The sequence below is a fragment of the Felis catus genome, chromosome A2, assembly GCF_018350175.1.
Source record: "Felis catus isolate Fca126 chromosome A2, F.catus_Fca126_mat1.0, whole genome shotgun sequence".
Taxonomy (NCBI): Eukaryota; Metazoa; Chordata; class Mammalia; order Carnivora; family Felidae; genus Felis; species Felis catus.
Window position 1 is genome coordinate 115193763 of NC_058369.1, and position 21257 is coordinate 115215019.

A 21257-nucleotide genomic window follows, 5' to 3' on the forward strand; every position below is an offset into this window, starting at 1 on the left:
GAAAAGTAACAGAGATGCAAACTGGGGGTCAGATCATGGAGTATCTTATAACCTGCCAGGCTTTATCATGCAGGCAATTGAAAGCAACTGAAGATTTTTGTTTTGCTGTTTGAAGCAAGAGAGTGACATGATCAGATTAGTCTTGATAATAGTGTTCCTCTGGAGAGGAGACTGTCAAAATAGCCCATGAGTGAGATGAAGGTGGCTTGAGGTAAAGAAGTAATGTGGGGAGAAGGTGAAAGGGTGGGATTGGAGTCCCATTTAGGAAGTATAATCATGGGGTAAGACTGAAGAAACAAGAAGAGTGTATAATTTTCCCACAGTTAGTTTGGATAGCTGGCTGGATGGTAGTGTTATTAAACAAACTTGGACAAATAAGAGATACTGTTTTGGAAGATGCTAAGTATCAGATATGTTGATTCGTAGGTATATGGTATAGATGTCACTTTTGTCTGCCATGAACTCTCCCCCTGACACTAATGTTTTCCATTAATAGCACCTCTAACCCTCTTACTTTTAGGAACTAGTCTTCTTCTATATCATCAAGTATAACCATGTGATTGTGGTATAAATAAAATAACAAAATTACCCGTGAAAAGAGGTCAACACCCTAACATCTATTTTTACTTCTTCCCTTTAATGACATAAGGTATGCTCTCCTCCACTCTCCCCAACCAATTTTAACTAGAGCAATAGCCACCTGCTAGAGATCACATTTCCGAGTCTTCCTAGCATCTAGGTGTGACCATGTGACAAGTTCTGGCCAATGATCTGCTAACCAATGTAGTGCAACTTCTAGGTTGTACCCTTAAAAAGTAGTTGCATGCCTTTCACTCTTTTTCTCCATGCTTGCAGGATACAAGGCACATGTAATAATAGTGATCCATCACCATACAGAGAAGAGTAACATCCTAGGGAATGGCAGAATCTCAAGAAAGAAGGAGTCTGAACACCTTAGAAACATAACCAATCTACCCCCAGACCATCTACCAGCTTGGACTTTTATGTGAAAGAAAAATAAATATCTATTTAAGTTACCATTATTCATCTTTGTTATAACAGCCAAACCAATATTTAAACTGATATAGTACTCTTCCAATAAAACTACCAAATGTGACCCCAGAGGGGTTTGTGAAGCTTCAGGCTTACAACATCAAAGCCTTTTCGCTGCCTTGTTTTTCACAGTAAAACTGGGAGAGAGGTTCTTTCTTCTGAGTTCATTAAAGGTAGACAATGTAAGCTTTCAGCTGCTTGTGGTCACTGTTCTTACAACCTAGAAGCCTTACACAAAGAAAATACAAAGCTAACAGATGAAGAAGATGAGATGAGAGAGAGATGGTAGAGAATATCCAGATTAACATTTGAGCCGCTGGATCTAGTGGATCTTGAGGTCAGTTCCATCCCTGCTCTTCCCAGGAACAAAGAGCCAAAAAATTTTCCCTTTAGCATAATCTAGTTTTATATAGATTATCAATTAGTTGCAGCAAAAAGAGTTCTAACTTTTACAAGGTAAGACATCCTTTTTTAAATGTTTAGTTATTGGTAGGGGGGAGGGTGGGCAGAGGGAGGGGAGGACAAAGGATCTGAAGCAGGCTCTGTGCTGACAGCAGAGAGCCTGATGTGTGTCTTGAACTCATGAACCATGAGATCATGAGCTGAGCCAAAGTCAGACACTTGACCAACTAAGCCACACAGCTGCCCCTATAAGACATCTTGATAGAGATGGCTACAGGATTGGATATATAGGTTTAGAATCAGGAAGTATAGGATTCAGGATAGAAGATATAGACAGAAAAAGAAGTTATTGCTATTTATACACAATTTTTTTTAAAAAACAACTTTGTCATAGATCTAGAATGGTCAAACAACTTTTTTTTTTTTTAACGTTTATTTATTTTTGAGACAGAGAGAGACAGAGCATGAACGTGGGAGGGGCAGAGAGAGAAGGAGACACAGAATTGGAAGTAGGCTCCAGGCTCTGAGCCATCAGCCCAAAGCCCGACGTGGGGCTCGAACTCACGGGCCATGAGATCGTGACCTGAGCTGAAGTCGGACACTTAACCGACTGAGCCACCCAGGCACCCCATCAACTTTTAAATTTACTTGAGGTAAGAACTAGAGAGACAATTCTCTCAAACACCAACACATAAGTAAGATTCACAAGGGAAATAGGATTCCAGGTTCTCTGATTTTCTGTATCAGCTACCCATACAGAAGTAAACAATCATATGTTAAAGGATGAACTACAACCTTTATTTAGAAATGCAAAGGATTAGTCTTGGTCCATTCAGGCTGCTACAACACAGTACAACAAACTGGGTAGCCCCCTCTTGAGGGTTGTAGACTTTTCGTTGTATCCTCAATTGCAGAAGGAAGAGGGAACTCTGGCATCTCTTGGCTATGACAGCACCTCCTAATACCATCCTAATACCATCATCTTAGGTGTTAAGATTTCAACATATGAATTCTGGGGGGATACAAACATTCAGACCGCAGCGGTTAGTTTCTCATAACTACTAAAACTTTACCCATTTGTAGGAATTAACTGCAGGAATTTTGCATTTCTCAATGTAAGATTTTTTAAAAAATGAATTATTTTACTTAATCATAGTTATACTTAGTGGATCATAAATTGGAAGTGGAAGAGGTCATCTATTTTTCATTCATTCAACAAATGGTTATTACGTTCTACTGTATGCCAGGCACTTCTCTAAACTCTGACAGCAGTGAACAAAACAAAGTTCCTGAGCTCATGAAGTTCCAGCAGTTGACAGACTATGTATCAAATGAACAAACAAGGTGGTTACAGTGTTATAAGTGCTAAAAGAACATAAACTCAGTAAGGAAGGTGCTATTTGAGAACAATGGTCATGGATTCCAAAACCAGACAGAGACCCCACTAAAAAGGAGAACTATAGACCAATTTCCCTGATGAACATGGATGCAACAATCCTCAACAAGATATTAGCCAACCAGATCCAACAATACAGTACAACAATTATTCACCACAACCAAGTGGGATTTATACCTGGGATGCAGGGCTGGTTCAATATCCACAAAACAATCAATGTGATTCATCACATCAATAAAAGAAAGGACAAGAACCATATGATCCTCTCAACAGATGAAGAGAAAGCATTTGACAAAATACAGCAACCTTTCTTGATAAAAACCCTCAAGAAAGTAGGGATGAAAGGAGCATACCTCAAGATCATAAAAGCCATATATGAACGACTCAACGCTAATATCATCCTCAATGGGGGAAAACTGAGAGCTTTCCCCTTAAGGTCGGGAACAAGATAGGGATGTCCACTCTCACCACTGTTATTCAACATAGTATTGGAAGTCTTAACCTCTGCAGTCACACAACACAAAGAAATAAAAGGCATCTAAATCGGCCAGGAGGAAGTCAAATTTTCACTCTTCGCAGATGACATGATACTCTATATGGAAAACCCAAAAGATGCCACCAAAAAACTGCTAGAATTGATTCATGAATTCAGCAAAGTTGCAGGATATAAAATCAATGCACAGAAATCGGTTGCATTCCTATACACCAACAATGAAGCGACAGAAAGAGAAATCAAGGAATCGATTCCATTTACAGTTGCACCAAAAACCATAAAATACCTAGGAATAAATCTAACCAAAGAAGTGAAAAATCTATACACTGAAAACTATAGAAAGCTTATGAAAGAAATTGAAAGGGACACAAAAAAATGGAAAAAGATTCCATGCTCCTGGATAGGAAGAACGATATTGTTAAAATGTCGATACTACCCAAATCAATCTACATATTCAATGCAATCTCTATCAAAATAACACAGCATTCTTCACAGACTTAGAACAAATAATCCTAAAATTTGTATGGAACCAGAAAAGACCCCGAATAGCGAAAGCAATCTTGAGAAAGAAAACCAAAGCAGGAGCCATCACAATCCCGGGCTTCAAGCTGTACCACAAAGCTGTAATCCTCAAGACAGTATGGTACTGGCACAAAAACAGACACTCAGATCAATGGAACAGAATAGAGAACCCAAAAATGGGCCCACAAACGTATGGCCAATTCATTTTTGGCCAAGCAGGAAAGAATATCCAATGGAATAAAGACAGCCTCTTCAGCAAGTGGTGGTGGGAAAACTGGACAGCAACATGCATAAAAATGAACCTGGACCACTTTCTTACACCATACACAAAAATAAACTCAAAATGGATGAAAGTCCTAAATGTAAGACAGGAAGCCATCAAAATTCAAGGAGAAAGCAGGCAAAAACCTCTGATCTTGGCCACAGCAACTTCTTACTCAACACGTATCCGGAGGCAACGGAAACAAAAGCAAAAATGAACTATTGGGACCTCATCAAAATAAAAAGCTTCTGCACAGCTAAGGAAACAATCAGCAAAACTAAAAGACAACCAATGGAATGGGAGAAGATATTTGGAAATGACATATCAGATAAAGGGTTAGTATCCAAAATCTATAAAGAACTTATTAAACTCAACACCCAAAAAACAAATAATTCTGTGAAGAAATGGGCAAAACACAGGAATAGACACTTCTCCAAAGAAGACATCCAGATGGCCAACCAACACATGAAAAAATGCTCAACATCACTCATCATCAGGGAAATACAAACCAAAACTGCAATGAGATACCACCTCACACAAGTCAGGATGGCTAACATTAACAACTCAGACAACAACAGATGTTGGCAAGGATGTGGAGAAAGAGGATCTCTTTTGCATTGCTGGTGGGAACACAAGCTGGTGCAGCCACTCTAGAAAACAGTATTGAGGTTCCTCAAAAAAACTAAAAATAGAACTACCCTACAACCCAGCAATTGCACTACTAGGTATTTATCCAAGGAACACAGGGATGCTGTTTTGAAGGGACACACGCACCCCAATGTTTATAGCAGCACTATCAACAATAACCAAAGTATGGAAAGAGCCTAAATGTCCATTGATGGATGAATGGATAAAGAAGATGTGGTATATATATACAATGGAGTATCATTCGGCAATCAAAAAGAATGAAATCTTGACATTTGCAACTCCGTGGATGGAACTGGAGAGTATTACGCTAAGCGAAATTAGTCAGTCAGAGAAAGACAAATATCATATGACTTCACTCATATTAGGACTTTAAGAGACAAAACAGATGAACCTAAGACAAGGGAAGCAGAAATAATATAAAAACAGGGAGGGGGACAAAACATAAGAGACTCTTAAATATAGAGAACAAACAGAGGGTTGCTGGAGGGGTTGTGGGAGGCGGGATGGGCTAAATGGGTAAGGGGCATTAAGGAATCTACTCCTGAAATCATTGTTGCACTATATGCTAATTAACTTGTATGTAAATTTAAAAAATTTAAATTAAAAAAAAAAAAAAAGAACAATGGTCATGGAAGGCCTCTCCAAGAAAGTGACATTTGAGCCAAGACCCAAAATCATCTAATCCTATCCACCTGCATCATTAAATGATAAAGAGCATCTCTTTACCTTCTTTTCGTCATTCCTTTTAATAATCAAGAATTCTCTGACTTACTTTTCAGGTCTCAGATCTCTCTATTTAAGGATATTCTTTTCTCAGAGATCCCTCATTGAATTTAAATAAAATGCAGAACAAAATAAAAATGATCAATGCCACATGAATGCCTGACTCTTCTTTTCATCAAAGAAGTATCCTGAAGTTTCTCTGAATTTTACAAATTCAAAACCTAGGCACCCAGCCCTACAAAAGAGCAGCTGGGTGATATTACTCCTATTTCTGTATTAAATTTACTCTTTGGTCACATATAGGTATCTCCCCAAGTCATAAACCACATTAAAACAAAAATACTTTGGGGAGGCATATTTTGTAAATACATCTCTGGGAGAAGTTCTAAGTATCATTTTTTAAGTGAGGAAAAGTCTTGCCATGATTCTCATTCTCTGTTGGGCTGTCTCATTCCTAGCCAAAAGTAAACTTTTGAGAGTGTTGTCAATATGTTTTGAGTTACCACAAAATAATTAGAAGGCACAATTACAATAAGGCTAACTGGAGAGAGTATTGATTCATGAATATACCAGAACCTAAAGGAGAAAAGAACATAGATTAGCTACTGCCAGATCATCAGACCAGTAAGTAAAATCTAGGTAGAAAAAGGGAAAAAATGTTTTTCTAACTTTTAATTTGAGAAATATTTAAAATTTGGTCCAGTTCTACTAAATTTGGTCCAGTTCTACTTCCTATCCATCTGGGTACAAGTATAGACTATAAAATAAAACAAACTAATTTCAAATCCTCTTCCTTTTCTGCTCTGCTTTTCAAGTGAGGAGAGGGGAGATGAAAAGGCCAGGCAAACAGAAAAAGGGAAATGAGAACTGCCTATCCAGTAATGAGCACTTTTCTGTTCCCATGCTTCTGCTTTTTGAAATTAGGAGCTTAATAAAGTCTAAATCTTCTATCACTTTCCTCAAGAGAACAGCACATACGAAAATTGTTCTCAAGTTGGAGGAGATGTATTTTAATTGGGATGTGAAGGATGGAGAAGATTTAGATAAGTTAAAAAAAAGGTTCACAAATAAGAAGCAATGAAAAGTCAACTGTAGGTTCTTTCAACAAGGCATGATTTAGTATAAGACGTGCTCTCTAAATGTCAGTAATAGCAAACAGGCAAGAAAGAAAAAGATGCTATGCATCCACAGTAAGCATGTGTGTTCAGCATTAGTGTACAATATATAATAGCTGTCATTTATTGGATGATGACAAAGTGGCATACACATGTTAAGTGATATATGTAAAAACATATATTAAGTGGTTTATGTTGTATGTAATATAGGATATACACATATAATTTTGTCAGGAGAATTAATCCACAGAATGGCTTAATTGCACTAAGGGTATCCCTCACAAAAAACAAGAAGAAATCTGTTTAGGTGGTCAGGAAAGCTGACGTAGAAGTGCGGAGAGGGGCAGGGTTTTACTACAGACACACAAGAACAAATACACTGATCAAGAATCCATAGCAGTACATATCCAAGTCAGTCAGCCAGGTGATTCACCATGTGAACAAAATTGAGAGTCCCTTAGACAATGAGAAATAATTTAACTTACTAGTTTAGTACAGTTTCATCTTTAATATTTATATTCCACACCAAAAGCAAGATAAGCCATCTGTTAAACAGCCTTATATTATAAGAGATGTCAACAGTAAAAAAAGAAACTTATTTCCCACAATTTAGAGGATTTGGGTATATACTAACAAAACTCATTTGCAGTATTGGTGGTTATAGTCCTTTTAGGAGGGCCATATATAATGTTTAGTATTAGTGAAAATAAAAATTTGACTAAAACTCATTCAGTCTAGTTCTTGCCTCTTTTCAGGTCTCTTCTTCAAGTAGTCCATACACACTGCACAGGAGGAAAATACAGGCTATCAAGTTGGCCTTAAGTCTGAATCAGGAAAGCAAAGCTTATAGCAACCAAACATTTTTGCTGAGTAGAATGGATTTGCAAATTTTCTTTTTTTTTTTTAATTATTATTACTATTTTTTTTTTTTTAGAGAGAAAGCACGAGTGAGAGAGAGGGGCTAAAGGAGACAGAGAGAGAGAGAGAAACTCAAGCAGGTGCCACACTGAGCTTGGAATCCAGCAAGGGCTTGATCCCACGACCCTAGGATCATTACCTGAGCGAAAATCAAGAGTTGGACACTCAACCAGTGGTGCCCCTAGAAGGGATATGTATGTATGGGTGGAGGGTGGAAAGCAACCAAGATTGTTTTACTTACTTCCATAATTCATAACAATCAGAAGGTTAAGGAAAGAATGGGATACATTTGTCACTGAATCTAGCTCAAATGTTCCATGAAATTTTTCTGGTTGTATCCTTCCTCCTAGATAACGCAATCATTTTGGCATAGTTACCATCAACAAACAAACTGAGTAGCAATCTAAAACAACTGCCACGTGGCCAAAAGGGCTGGATTAGCTGTAGTGTGATACTAGGACCAATATCATCAGGAAGCTCCTGTTCTTTCACTATCGTAACCATTTATAACTTACTTGCCATCACAGTGCTGTAATCAATTTTCTTTCCATAGACATGGACTAGGCTTTGCTTGATCGGATACAAGTGTTTTCTAATTCTTTTCTATTAGTCTTAAAAATGTACAAAATATCTTAATCAGAATACTTGATAAACGATTCAGGAAGTCAGGAGTTAAGAGAAATTAATAACTGGATTTTAAACCATTGAGAACACAGGAATAGGGAATCTAAAAAAACAAAAGCAAACTAAAAAAGACATGTATGACAAATTTGATAGAGTTCCTCTTATATATCTTCTGTGGCTTAAGAGTTAGCATTACTTAAATAGCTTAAGTCTTTTGGATTATTTAGACCTCTTTCCTCCCTCATTCTCTTCCAGCTGGTGAACATTCATACAAAGATCTCCTTTTTTCAATTTTTCTTTGGTGGCATAGAATTAATCTAATGTGTCTCTACTAAAATCTTGGCCAAAATCCTACAGCTAGTTTTTAATCTGTATTTCTCCTTGTTTTTAAAACCAGATTATTACTTGTGCTTTTGAAGGATTACGCAGTTCCCTGGTTAGTTAAAATTGGTATCTTAGCAATTTTCTACCAAAAATGTGAAAGTAATTATATTATAGGGCAGTCCATAGGAGTCACACAGGACAGAAACCAGTGATATATGTTCTTTCCTGACATTTCCATCAGTGGTTTCAAGAAAACATCAATAGTCATTCTTATTTAGGAGGCTGTATTATCTGTCTGTATTAGAATATTAGAGCTTCAAATGTATTAGAACATTATTCCTGGGTCCTACCATCTAAGACACTGCTTTAGAGTATACTTGGGCTTTATAGTGTGTTTTAAGTTCTACAGGTAAAAGTTGCTACATCAAGTTACCCCTTAAATAAATGTTTCTGAAGGGCTGGTCCTCACATTCATTTTAGTCCATTACAAAGTTTTCACTGGATCATAGTGAAATGAGAAACAAGAAAAGCTAAACATCCTATGTTTAATTTATAAATTGTTGTCCCTCACTTCCACTCTCCCCACTTCTTTTGATGTTCAAATCGTCTCCCTTTTGTTAAATAATGTTAACAAAACATTACTAGAATGGTAGAAATTCGTTAAGATACTGACTTGGCAAAATAAAAAGTTGGCAATGCTATACAGATATTCCACCCACTCTAACTTTTTGAAATTTTACAGATCTGTGAAATTCAAAACTCTATATACCTCTCTCTTTAAAGGATTTAAAATAAGAAACATTAGGGGCGCCTGGGTGGCGCAGTCGGTTAAGCGTCCGACTTCAGCCAGGTCACGATCTCGCGGTCCGTGAGTTTGAGCCCCGCGTCGGTCTCTGGGCTGATGGCTCAGAGCCTGGAGCCTGTTTCCGATTCTGTGTCTCGCTCTCTCTCTGCCCCTCCCCCATTCATGCTCTCTCTCTGTCCCAAAAAATAAATAAACGTTGAAAAAAAAAATTAAAATAAGAAACATTAGAAAGCTTCAGTAAATGGGAGGGACGGCACATTGGTGCCATCTTCTAAGGTCTGGGAAACATAACCAAAATCCAATTCAGGAATTATCTGAAAGATTCTCCACTTCTCTATCTTCTCTAATAAGTTCCATGCCTTGTTACTTCCTTTCTCCCTCTGGTCCTATCCTACTCTGGTCCTATCCCTATTTCCTATCCTATTCAGTATCAATTTATGCTTTTTGGGGTTTTTTTGTTTTGTTTTGTTTTGATTTCTAAGTATTGCTCTATATACCCTCCCTCTTACTAACTTTCCAAAGTTATGTCTTCTTTTTTTATTTAAAAAAATTTTTTTTATACATTTATTTATTTTTGATAGACAGAGAGAAACAGAGCACAAGTAGGGGAGGGACAGAGAGAGAAGGAGACACAGAATCTGAAACAGGCTCCAGGCTCCGGGCTGTCAGCACAGAGCCTGATGCGGGGCTCAAACTCACAAACTGTGAGATCATGACCTGAGCCAAAGTCGGACACTTAACTGACTGAGCCACCCAGGTGCCCCCCAAAGTTATATCTTCTAAATAAGTTCCCCAAATCTAAATTATTCTACAAGTTTCTTAAGTCCATATTTTCCCTTATTACTTGAATTTCCAAAGGCATTTTCTCTGTTTTCTCTTTTGTTTTCTTTTTAAAAAAGGTAATATGTTCATCATAGAAAATTTAAAGAATGACAAAAAAAATCACACAGAAAAGATGAAAACAAACCATAATTCTACCAATTAGATATAAGTATTATTAATATTCTGGTCATATTCAGTCAATGCTGGAATGATACCCTATATACTGTCATTAAATACCTTTAAATAGGAATTTTTAAATGTTTGTATAGTCTACCTAAGGACTGTCATAATTTACTTAAGCAACCTCTTGGCTCAACTATTTTTTTTTTTAACAAGGAGAGTTTAAAAACTGGTATCTCTTACTTATTTCTTGATACCAAATCAGAGCACAATAAAATTAATAAAAACAAAGTAACAAACAAAACAGAAACCAGCCACATGTCAAAAATCAAAAGGTCATAACAGTTGCATCCTTTTAATTATATAGAATAATACCATGATTAAATATTCCATTGAAATGTTATTCAGCTTTACCCTCTTCGTTATGTTTTTTGGAACTTCATTTATAGGGAGCTTTCTATGTGTTGACTAGGCTAAGCTTCATATTAACTTCTCGAATGTTTTAAACAAATGATTAAACAAAACAAAAATAAGTTAGATATGTAACAAACTAGCAATCCTAGATTCATATATTTGAATATTAAAAACATTTGAATTTTTATTTACCTTGAACAAATCTGACACAACGATTGAAGAGAAACACTGGGCATATAGGTTAAGGCAGCATTGTAACACAACAAAAGGAATGTCAATACTTCAAACCTAAAGATAAACCAAAAGAATATTTATAAATCTTTAGAATTCCAAGAAGTCAATCATAATTTAGCAGGCATTGGGGAAAAATACTATATTACAGAACAGACTTATACAATATAATTATACCAGTAACAATACAAAACTAAAAAGAGAAAAGACTTCCCAAGTAACAGTCATCTGAAAATGATCTCAAAATTTCAGTGTTCCAGATGACATCCGAATCCAAGTACAAAATAACAAATTAGGAAAGCATGTTTTTCCCTTGTATAAAATGACCCAATATTTAAAACAACAACAACAACAACAACAACAACAACAACAACAACAAAACCTGTTACATACAACTCATTAAAGATTACCTATAAATCTACTGAAATAATTTTTTAAAAACCAGTGTGGTGGATTAGAATAGCGGGTTATGTCTCCACAGTATACCTATTCTGTGCTGTCAGCATCTCCCTTTGGGGGTGAGGTCCACTGTACACAACTTTCGACAAACCATGCTGGGAGAGCGCACTCTCAGTCAGAGCCATGGACCCAATGCTGGAAGGCTAAAGGAGAGACATTTGAATAAAGAAAAAAAAGCCATTCTGTTGAAAACGTGATATTAAGAATATATGCGCCACTAAGAATGATGGCCACGAACATCATATGTCTTAAAAATATTCCAACTGCATACTAAATCTTCTGCTCAAATATTTCACAAATAATTAAAATACAAACCACAAATAGAAATAAAATAATTTACTTTCAAAAAGTCTACCTCACCACTGGTGAATTAAAATAAAAACTTAATTAAAAAATTCTACCCCAGAAATACTCAACTGCCACACACAAAAATATTAGACTAGTTTTATTGATCAGAAGAGAAAATACTTCAAAATGATTATTTTTGATAGCTTTCTTGTAATCAGATTTTAAAGCTTTATGATACTGAGTTCTCATTTCACTTTGGGTATAGTAAATACTTTGTGTGGTGTTTTACACTTTTTAAGGTACTAATAAATCAATCTTTTTTTTTTTTTTTTTGCCTCAATAACCAGACCCTAATTTAGAACACCTTCAAATCTTAGAACTAAAAAATTTACTTTGATAAAATATTACTTACTTCATGATATACAGATGGTTTGGATAAAGACGGAATCGTAAAACTCAATACTTTGCTATGTCCCTGTTTGTCAACTATTTCCTATAAAAGTGAAAAAAAACTTAAAATATTTATTTTTTTACACATAAGTTTAAGAGCTAACTTTAAACTGTTAGTCTGAAAAAAAAAAGATCTGAGAGGAAAGGAATTTTAAAGTTGACTAAAATCATAAACTAAGACAACCAATGATCAATTATTTATAAACAACAGGAGTTAACCTTCCTTTTTAAGATACAAGTAAGATATAAGTAAAGAAAGATACAAGGTACAAGAAAGATATAAGGAACACAGTTTTAAGGAAGGCTGAAATAGAGATATGTAGTGTCTTAATAATCACTGATTTTTCTCATGTAAAAAGTCACATTTTCTAAATCCATTAACATAGTTATGAAATACGTCAAGAAAAGGCCCTTAAATTTCTTTTTAAGAAAGTACAAATCTTAAATATGTAGAATATCATATTGATTAATAAACAAAGAGTAATGCAAACTATATGTTAAATCAATGGTTTGAACTCTGGCGATTGTCCAGATTTTATGAAATTGTTAGTGGCACGTATTAGACTAGATCTTTTTTCCCAAGCTTTTTGTGAAGGTCACTAACAGACAATTTATAGACAATAGATTTTAAGTTTAAAAAAAATTCGGGGCGCCTGGGTGGCTCAGTCGGTTAAGCGTCCGCCTTCAGCTCAGGTCACGATCTCGCGGTCCGTGAGTTCGAGCCCCACGTCGGGCTCTGGGCTGATGGCCCAGAGCCTGGAGCCTGCTTCCGATTCTGTGTCTCCCTCTCTCTCTGCCCCTCCCCCGTTCATGCTCTGTCTCTCTCTCTGTCTCAAAAATAAATAAACGTTAAAAAAAATTTAAAAAAAATTCAACACTGATATTTTGAGATACCTCTATAAAAGAACTGAAATGGTCTGATTTTCAGTCTTCAATCAACTCCAAAAAATATATTTACATAGTTATATGTATGCCTGTATAGCCTTCAACCTCAATAAAGTTATTTTTAGGAGAATGAGATAGGAGTCATTTGATGTATGAAAAACAAATACTAGCTTCACTAAAATGAAAAGTAGTTGCTATTATGTCTTCACGCTTGCTATAAAAGTTATAGATCTGCTTTTGGCAAACACTTGTTAACTACATTAAATACAAACCAAATTGTAAACCCCTAGAAGAAGAGCTTCGATACATCCACTGCTATGCACATTTCTGCTGGCTGAGACTGCAAGGTAGCACCAAATCAATTCTGGAAGAAATTGCAGTGTAAATCGAAGCAACTGCTCTTCTCCACTGCGATAGAATTCAAAGAGCTGGTGACAGACGGGTTCTAGCAACTGGAAAAAAGACGAAGTGTTAATTCAAGGGTTCCACTGCATTTGAATAGACACTGACATATGAAATATAAATGGTTTTTCCTTGTTGGTAATTACTGAAATATATAAATGTTTTCATTTTTTTGGAAGCAAAACTATTCACTGTTAAGCTATTTAGCAAACCTTTGAAAGTTTACTTCTAGTGAAAGGTCAAACAGTTCAAAATAAACGTTTTTGAAAGCACTTAATAAACTTTTAAATATCCTATAACTCTAAAGTAGTATTGGTATCTAAACCATATATTTTTAACTTATTAAAATAGCTAGGCTAGGGCTCCTGGGTGGCTCAGTCGGTTGAGCGTCCGACTTTGGCTCAGGTCATGATCTCACAGTTTGTGGGTTCGAGCCCCGCATCAGGTTCTGTGCTGACCGCTTGCTCAGAGCCTGGAGCTGCTTCAGATTCTGTGTCTCCCTCTCTCTCTCTTTGCCCCTCCCATGCTCACGCTCTGTCTCACTCTGTTTCTCAAAAATAAATAAATGTAAAAAAAAATTTTTTTTAAATAGCTAGGCTATAAGAAGTTTCTTCCTTAATATCCTTAATATCCTACTTCCTGATAAAACATGCCAATATATACATGATTGGCTACTGGGATGGAGAAATTGAAATGGGAATCCTAGGTAGTTATCATCACATTACCCTCCTGAGCTCATAATTAGGCAGCATACGACAGCTATGTGTGTGGAGTAGCTGAATAATTACTGCACCCCTAAATCTAGATCCCTATTGTAACCATGGTTAATTGCCCCTGGATAATCTAAACATTGCTGCCATTTTGTTTGAAACATGATTTAAAGTTATTTATAACCTATTTCTCTCCCACCACATGCCAGCATTACCCAGTCAATAGAGCTGACTGTATCTATATCATAGACATTTTTTTAATCAGAAAGTTAACATAAGTGACTCATATGTAAGTAGTACCTGAAAGCATATACAATGATCACACACAAGTCATAAATATGTCACAGGATACTGATTTTTCAAAGCATCAAGCTATTATATTTTCAATGGACTACAGTTCATTCATTTTGCTAACTTAGGCAATAGATTTAAGTCAATTTACTAAACTGATTTTCTACTTCCAGTAATTATAATAAACAGAAACTAATTTACAGTAGATGTTATGATTTCAAATATGCTAAATATGTAATGTATACTGGGTATAATTAAAGTCAGTATTATTTATAACAAGGTATAGCAAAATTTACACTTTAATGAACATTAAGTCAAACTAGTCTTTCCTACCGAAAAATGATCTAACTTCTGACAGTTAAGGAGGATTTTTTTTCACTCTCAAGATGGTTGTTAGAGGGCAACAGGTGTCCACTGTGGTATGACAAGGCCAACAGGAAACTGGAAGGTTAGAGGCAAAGTAACCCTACTCATACATAGCTAGAGAAGTTTTCAAAGTAGAAATTTGGAATAATTGGGTTGGGGTAGCAGGCAAAAAGAAAACTGGTAGGGAGATGTTTAGCTTTCAGGTGGGAGTTTTTAAAATTTCTTTGTGGGCCAGTGTCAATAATCTTGTATTATTGTAGAACATCCATCATCTCTAAATACCTAGGAGTGTTTTGGTTAAATCAATTGATATAATCTAACAAGTATCTGCAAAATTACAAAATCTTATGTTAAAAATTTATTCAATAATCTGCATGAACACATAAATTTTAATCAGAACACCCTCCAAAGACCTTATAACCAATTTAAAATCCAAAATTAAAAGGGCTTTTGCTTTATGAAAGCATAACCAAATGAAGACAGATTCAATGGGGTGGAGAAATTATGATACTGCAATGAGATTAAATGAAATTATGTACATCAAACCAAGAGAGAGAGAAATACCAATTATCTGTGCAATGTTTTATAACTTGCAAAGCACTTTCAAAGCACTTGAACCTATTCAATTCCCACAACATTGTAAGGTAGAATATCATTATCCATACTTTCTACATGGAAATTGAGACAAAGAGGCCATCTAATATGACCAAAATTACGCAGCTCACAAAGCTCAGAACTGCAGCCAACACTTTTTGACTCCTTTACAAACATACCTGAAAAATATCAGAAAAGAATAGAAAGATACATAATGTGTGAAATATAGGTAGTATTTGGCTTATCTAACTTGAATATATTTGAGACAAGTAATGGAGCATTAGAACATGCTATGTTACTAGTGTTTGGTTTGAATTTTTGTATGTATTTTCTCATGGATATATTGTTCTATTTGGTGGGTGGATTTTACAGTACTATTAAGAAAGAACTGTACCTCAAGTATATTTTCAGGTGTTAAATGGGCTTTTTATGGATCTAATGAGAATCTAATCATAACCTTGTTACCATTCTAAAATATATTCTGAATTCTAAAACAAGTTACAAATAAAATTTTTACAAAAATCTATTTTTAGATAAGAAGTCTGTATCCTAAGAGAGATTTTCTTTCTTTCTTTCTTTCTTTCTTTCTTTCTTTTTTGTAGGTTCCACACCCAGTGTGGAGCCATAACACAGGGCTTGAACTCATGACCCTGAGATCAAGACCTGAGCTGAGAGATCAAGAGTCATATGCTTATAACTGACTGAACCACCCAGGAGTCCCTCCTAAGAGACATTTCTAATGGTAATAGAAATGTGACATAAAAATGCCTCTGGGTGGCTCAGTAGGTTAAGCATCTGACTCTTTTTTTTTTTTTTTTAATTTTTTTTTTCAACGTTTATTTATTTTTGGGACAGAGAGAGACAGAGCATGAATGGGCGAGGGGCAGAGAGAGAGGGAGACACAGAATAGGAAACAGGCTCCAGGCTCTGAGCCATCAGCCCAGAGCCCAACGCGGGGCTCGAACTCACAGACTGCGAGATCGTGACCTGGCTGAAGTCGGACGCTTAACCGACTGCGCCACCCAGGCGCCCCAAGCATCTGACTCTTGATTTCAGCTCAGGTCATGATCTCACAGTTCGTGGGACTGAGCCCCACACTGGGTTCTGAGCTGACAGCACAGTCTGCTTGGGACTCTCTCTCTCTCTCTCTCTCTCTCTCTCTCTCTCTCCCTCTCTCCCCCTCTCTCTCTCTCCCTCTCTCTCCCTCTCTCTCTCTGCCCCTCCTCCGCTCATGCCTGTGCTCCCCCTCCCTCTCTCTCAAAATAAATAAACATTTATTTTAAATACTAAAAAAAAAAAATGCCTTTGAATGACTAAAGCAGGGATAGAAGTTAGGAAAGAGTTAAGTTTGGGTATATTTATAAGAAAATCTTGCACATTTTTTACACTGAACTATTAATGAGGCACATAGGTAGGAAAAAATCTAGAAATTGGAAGGACACCACTATTCAGGTGCCAATAGCCACTGAACTGATCTCTCCATACTCTGGGCTCCCTATGCCTAGAACACCAGACTTTATGTGACTCAAAAAATAGCTGGCTTCATAACAGACTTGAGCTCTGTTAGCCTCTAATCATATGCCTTTCCTTTTTTTTTTTTTTAAACATTTATTTATTTTTGAGACAGAGAGAGACAGAGCATGAACAGGGGAGAGGCAGAGAGAGAGGGAGACACAGAATCTGAAGCAGGCTCCAGGCTCTGAGCTCTCAGCCCAGAGCCCGATGCGGGGCTCAAACTCACGGACTGTGAGATCCTGACCCTGAAGTCGGAAGCTTAACCGACTGAGCCATCCAGGCGCCCCTATGCCTTTCTTAAAGTGACAGCAATTAAAAGGATCAGTCAAGGGGCTCCTGGGTGGCTCAGTCGGTTAAGTGTCTGACTCTTGATCTCAGCTCAGGTCTTGATCTCAGTGTTGCTGAGTTCAAGCCCACTTTAAAGAAATAGATAGATTAGATAGATACATACACCAGTCAAGCAAACTGCATTGTACCCATAAACTGCTTCTACAATTTCTTGAATATAACACATATTCCTATCTCAGGGTCTTTGCATTTACTATTCCCTCTCCTGGAAAATTCTTGCCCCTAGTTTTTATGCTCTCCCCCTAATTCATTCAGACCTGATTCAACCAAGAGCTCCTGAGTCTAAACACATACTTTACCTACTCCACTTTATCTTCATAATTTTATCACTAATTGACACTGTATTATACATTTAGGTATTTGCATAACGTCTATCTCACCTAAAAGTTCTGATGCAGAAGGTCAAGAACTTAGTCTATTTTGGGGCACCTGGGTGGGTTAGTTGGTTAAGCGTAGGACTCTTGATCTCAGCTTAGGTCATGATCTCACATTGCAAGGGAATGGGCCCTGCCCTGCGTTGGACTCTGAGCTGACAGTGCAAGGTCTGTTTGGGATTCTCTCTCTCCCTCTCTCTCTGCCCCTCCCCCACTTGTTGTATGTGTTTTCTCTCTCTCTCTCTCTCTCTCTCTCTCTCTCTCTCTCTCTTTCTCTCAAAATAAATAAACTTAGGGGCGCCTGGGTGGCGCAGTCGGTTAAGCGTCCGACTTCAGCCAGGTCACGATCTCGCGGTCCGGGAGTTGGAGCCCCGCGTCAGGCTCTGGGCTGATGGCTCAGAGCCTGGAGCCTGTTTCCGATTCTGTGTCTCCCTCTCTCTCTGCCCCTCCCCCGTTCATGCTCTGTCTCTCTCTGTCCCAAAAATAAATAAACGTTGAAAAAAAAAATTTTTTTTTAAATAAATAAACTTAAAAAAAAGAATTTAGTCCATTTTGTTCACTGCTACATTTCTAAGTGATTTCTGGAACATTTATGGGTTCAAAAAATACTTAATGAATTAAACTAAATAATGAAAAAGTACTATTACTAAAATCCAAATACCAAATTTGCTAAACTTCAAATAACACCCAAACCAATGTTCCAAATTTCAAAAATGCCAAAAGACAATGATATCAACATTTTGGGAATATTTCCAAATTAGGATACAAAATATTCTAAAGAGAAAAAGGAAGGTTATGATGTTCGAATAGATTACACTGTTATATTTTAGAAGTCCTTCTAAATATATTTTTTTAAGATTGAGTTGGGTTTTAAGAATACAGAATACACACTATCTTCACCACATAAATCTGGCTAAAAACATAAAACAAACTTAAATGCAAAATCTCCTAAATTAGTGATTCTAAAAGCATGGCCCATGGACTGAAGACCAGCCACAAATGTTACCAGTAATTGAGAGGAAACAACGTAAATACAGAAAGTGAGAGGAAACATTAAGAGACTTTTATAGCAACTTGATATTGCTTCACCATCCAAGTTGGTGATCAGCAAACTTACTTAACAGGATATAGTATAATCAGTTAGGGGTTATCAAATTTATGTGGTACCTCACATATGATGTGAGTTTCATGTTAATCATGTGTACTAGGTACACTTATTAGTCTGCAACAGACTGAAATTTTTTTAAAAACTGGTCCTTCACCACAAATACTTTGAGAAATACTGCTCTGAACTATAAGAGTTGTATTTACTTTGAATAAAAGAAATGCTATGAACCAAACTAGTCTATCAGAAATTTACCTTACAAACTATATCCAACATAGCCTGGTTAAATCAACCTTCATCACAGGATAATTTCAAAATATAAAGCAGTAAATTAGAAACAAGGTTTCATTTATTAAAAAAATAATAAAGCTATACCTATACTTACTCTGTTTGGTGAAATAATTCTTACACATGGAAAACCTTAAAATAGCATCCACCGAAATACTTTGAAAACTAAAACCCTTCAAGAAAACAAGCTACCTATACATGTTATACAAATTAAAGAGCTTTGGCGAAAAGGAAAGAACAAGCAAAATGTGATTATTCTATTCAGTTTTTCCAGGACAAGTTTGGGGTTTGTCAATTTCACCCCTAGTCTTGTCTTTTGCACATAACAGTCGTGATGCACTTTATAGCATAATCAGTAGAAGCTGGGTTTTCCAGACCTCCTTCCTGAAGAGGTTAACTACTCAAATAACAACAGGCTCTAGTTTTGGAAGGTTAATCCAAAAGGCACATAGATCCACACAGGACTGGACTCCAGGGTATAAGTTATTTTACCATCAAGTAATAAGACTAGTGGTGTCAGAGCTGCCATGTCATCTACCAAACTTGTGTACAAAAAGAATTACATTCCTCGTATCCCTCTCCTCTATTCCACCTCTTTCCATTCTCAATAGCTTCCTCCTAGGCTATTATCCTAGTACCCTAGTCTTGCTTTCAATTTTTCCATTCTCCTATCTATCCTCCACATAGCCACCTTCCTGAAACAATAATCTGATCAAGTCATACCTTCAGTACAAAAGTCTAAATTGCTTATGATGGAGTTCAAGGCTCACCATGGTTACGACCTAAACCAATCTTTCCAGCTTCAGTTCAGTACCAGTCTTGTTCTCTTGTTTACTATTGCATTAGCCTATTTGCTATTTTCCAAATGCCATGCCTTTTATTGTCCACACTACTTCCAATCCTTTTCTATTCTATTATGAATAGTGGGATTTACAAGCACCAGAATCTGAAGTATAAATCATTTTGCCACCTTCAAACTAAATTTTCTTTCTAAAAAAAGAGAAGGAAATGGGGGCAGGGGGTGGGGGCAAGAGAAAAGAAGGAAGCACAGAGAAACATCAGCCAGACAAAACTGTTTGCCATTCCTTGAGTGTTTTGCATTTTCTCAGCCCTCCATATACTATTCCAACAGCTTAGAATGTCCTTTCACATTACATATCTGGAAAACTTATGCATATGTATCTAAGCATTCCCTTGAAAGCATGTATTTACTTATTTTCTCTCCTTTTCCTCTTTCAAGATAAAGACCGTGTGTTACTACTCTTTGATTTTCTATTGCCTAACATTAAAGCTGGTTTATGGTGAACATACAAATATTTGCTGAATGAACAAAGACATATAATGACGCTGACTTTCTAGGCTACCTCTAGCAAGATAAATAGATAGATAGATAGATAGATAGATAGATAGATAGATAGATAGAAGAGGAGGAACATGTTCAGAGATGGCTTTTAGAATATAGTAATAATCTACCTCTTGGCCTAGGGGATGGTACAGTGAAGTTGATTTTATTATAGTTCTTTTTTTTTATTATTCAACCATTTTTTTGAAAATACCGTATTCTACTCTCATCCCCTCTACACCACTTCCCAAATGTAATCAGATAAACAATCTATAATATATATTAAAGTTCTTTAAACATATACTTTTTCTAATTCTTTTATATATATGTGATATTTCACAATAAAAAATTAAAAATCAATCAATTGAATACTACAAGCACAATAAACTATAAGAGTACTTACCTCACTTTGTGGCTCCTGGATAACTTTATACAGAGATGAAACTAAAGAACTCTTGTCTTTCAAATTTGTGGCATAATTTGATAAAGATGTTTCTGGTAGTGTCTAAACAAATTAAAAAAAAATTATTTTTATGAAATATCCATAATAGGCAAATCCATAAATAGAAAGTACATTACTTGTTACCAGAGGTTGGGGGGTGGGGGAGATTTGGAGTGACTGACAGGTATGGAATTTCCTTTTGCGGTGGTGGAATTAGATGCTGGTGTTAGTTGCATAACATTGTGACTATACTAAAAACCACTATATTTTCAGCCTAAAACAATGAATTTTATGTTATGTGAAATACATCTCAACAAAAAACATATTTAATTTTCTTGTCATCAACAAGGATAAAAATTAACATTAACACTTCATCTTTGAACAGTTTGGGGTTAGAAATGAGAATACAAAACATATGTAAAGCTAGAGATATATTTTTTGTAGTATCATACAAATTCAAAATCTCATTAGTGGTATTGATCCTACCTCTTAATAAACACGTTGTATATGGATCTTATGTTTCAAA

At 36.2% G+C, this 21257-nt stretch overlaps 1 protein-coding gene across 4 annotated transcripts in view; it reads right to left on the reverse strand.

Annotated features, from left to right (window-relative positions):
- FAM126A (family with sequence similarity 126 member A) overlaps nt 1-21257 on the reverse strand; it is a 134753-nt gene that overhangs the window by 56505 nt on the left and 56991 nt on the right. For all 4 annotated transcript variants that reach the window (XM_003982838.6, XM_045052487.1, XM_006929237.4 and 1 more), the window contains exons 3-7: nt 20693-20794; nt 13227-13406; nt 12032-12112; nt 11359-11474; nt 10834-10929 (exon numbers count right to left, since the gene is read on the reverse strand). In XM_003982838.6, coding sequence (XP_003982887.2) covers nt 10834-10929; nt 11359-11474; nt 12032-12112; nt 13227-13406; nt 20693-20794 — 575 coding nt within the window. The remainder of the gene's footprint in view (nt 1-10833; nt 10930-11358; nt 11475-12031; nt 12113-13226; nt 13407-20692; nt 20795-21257) is intronic.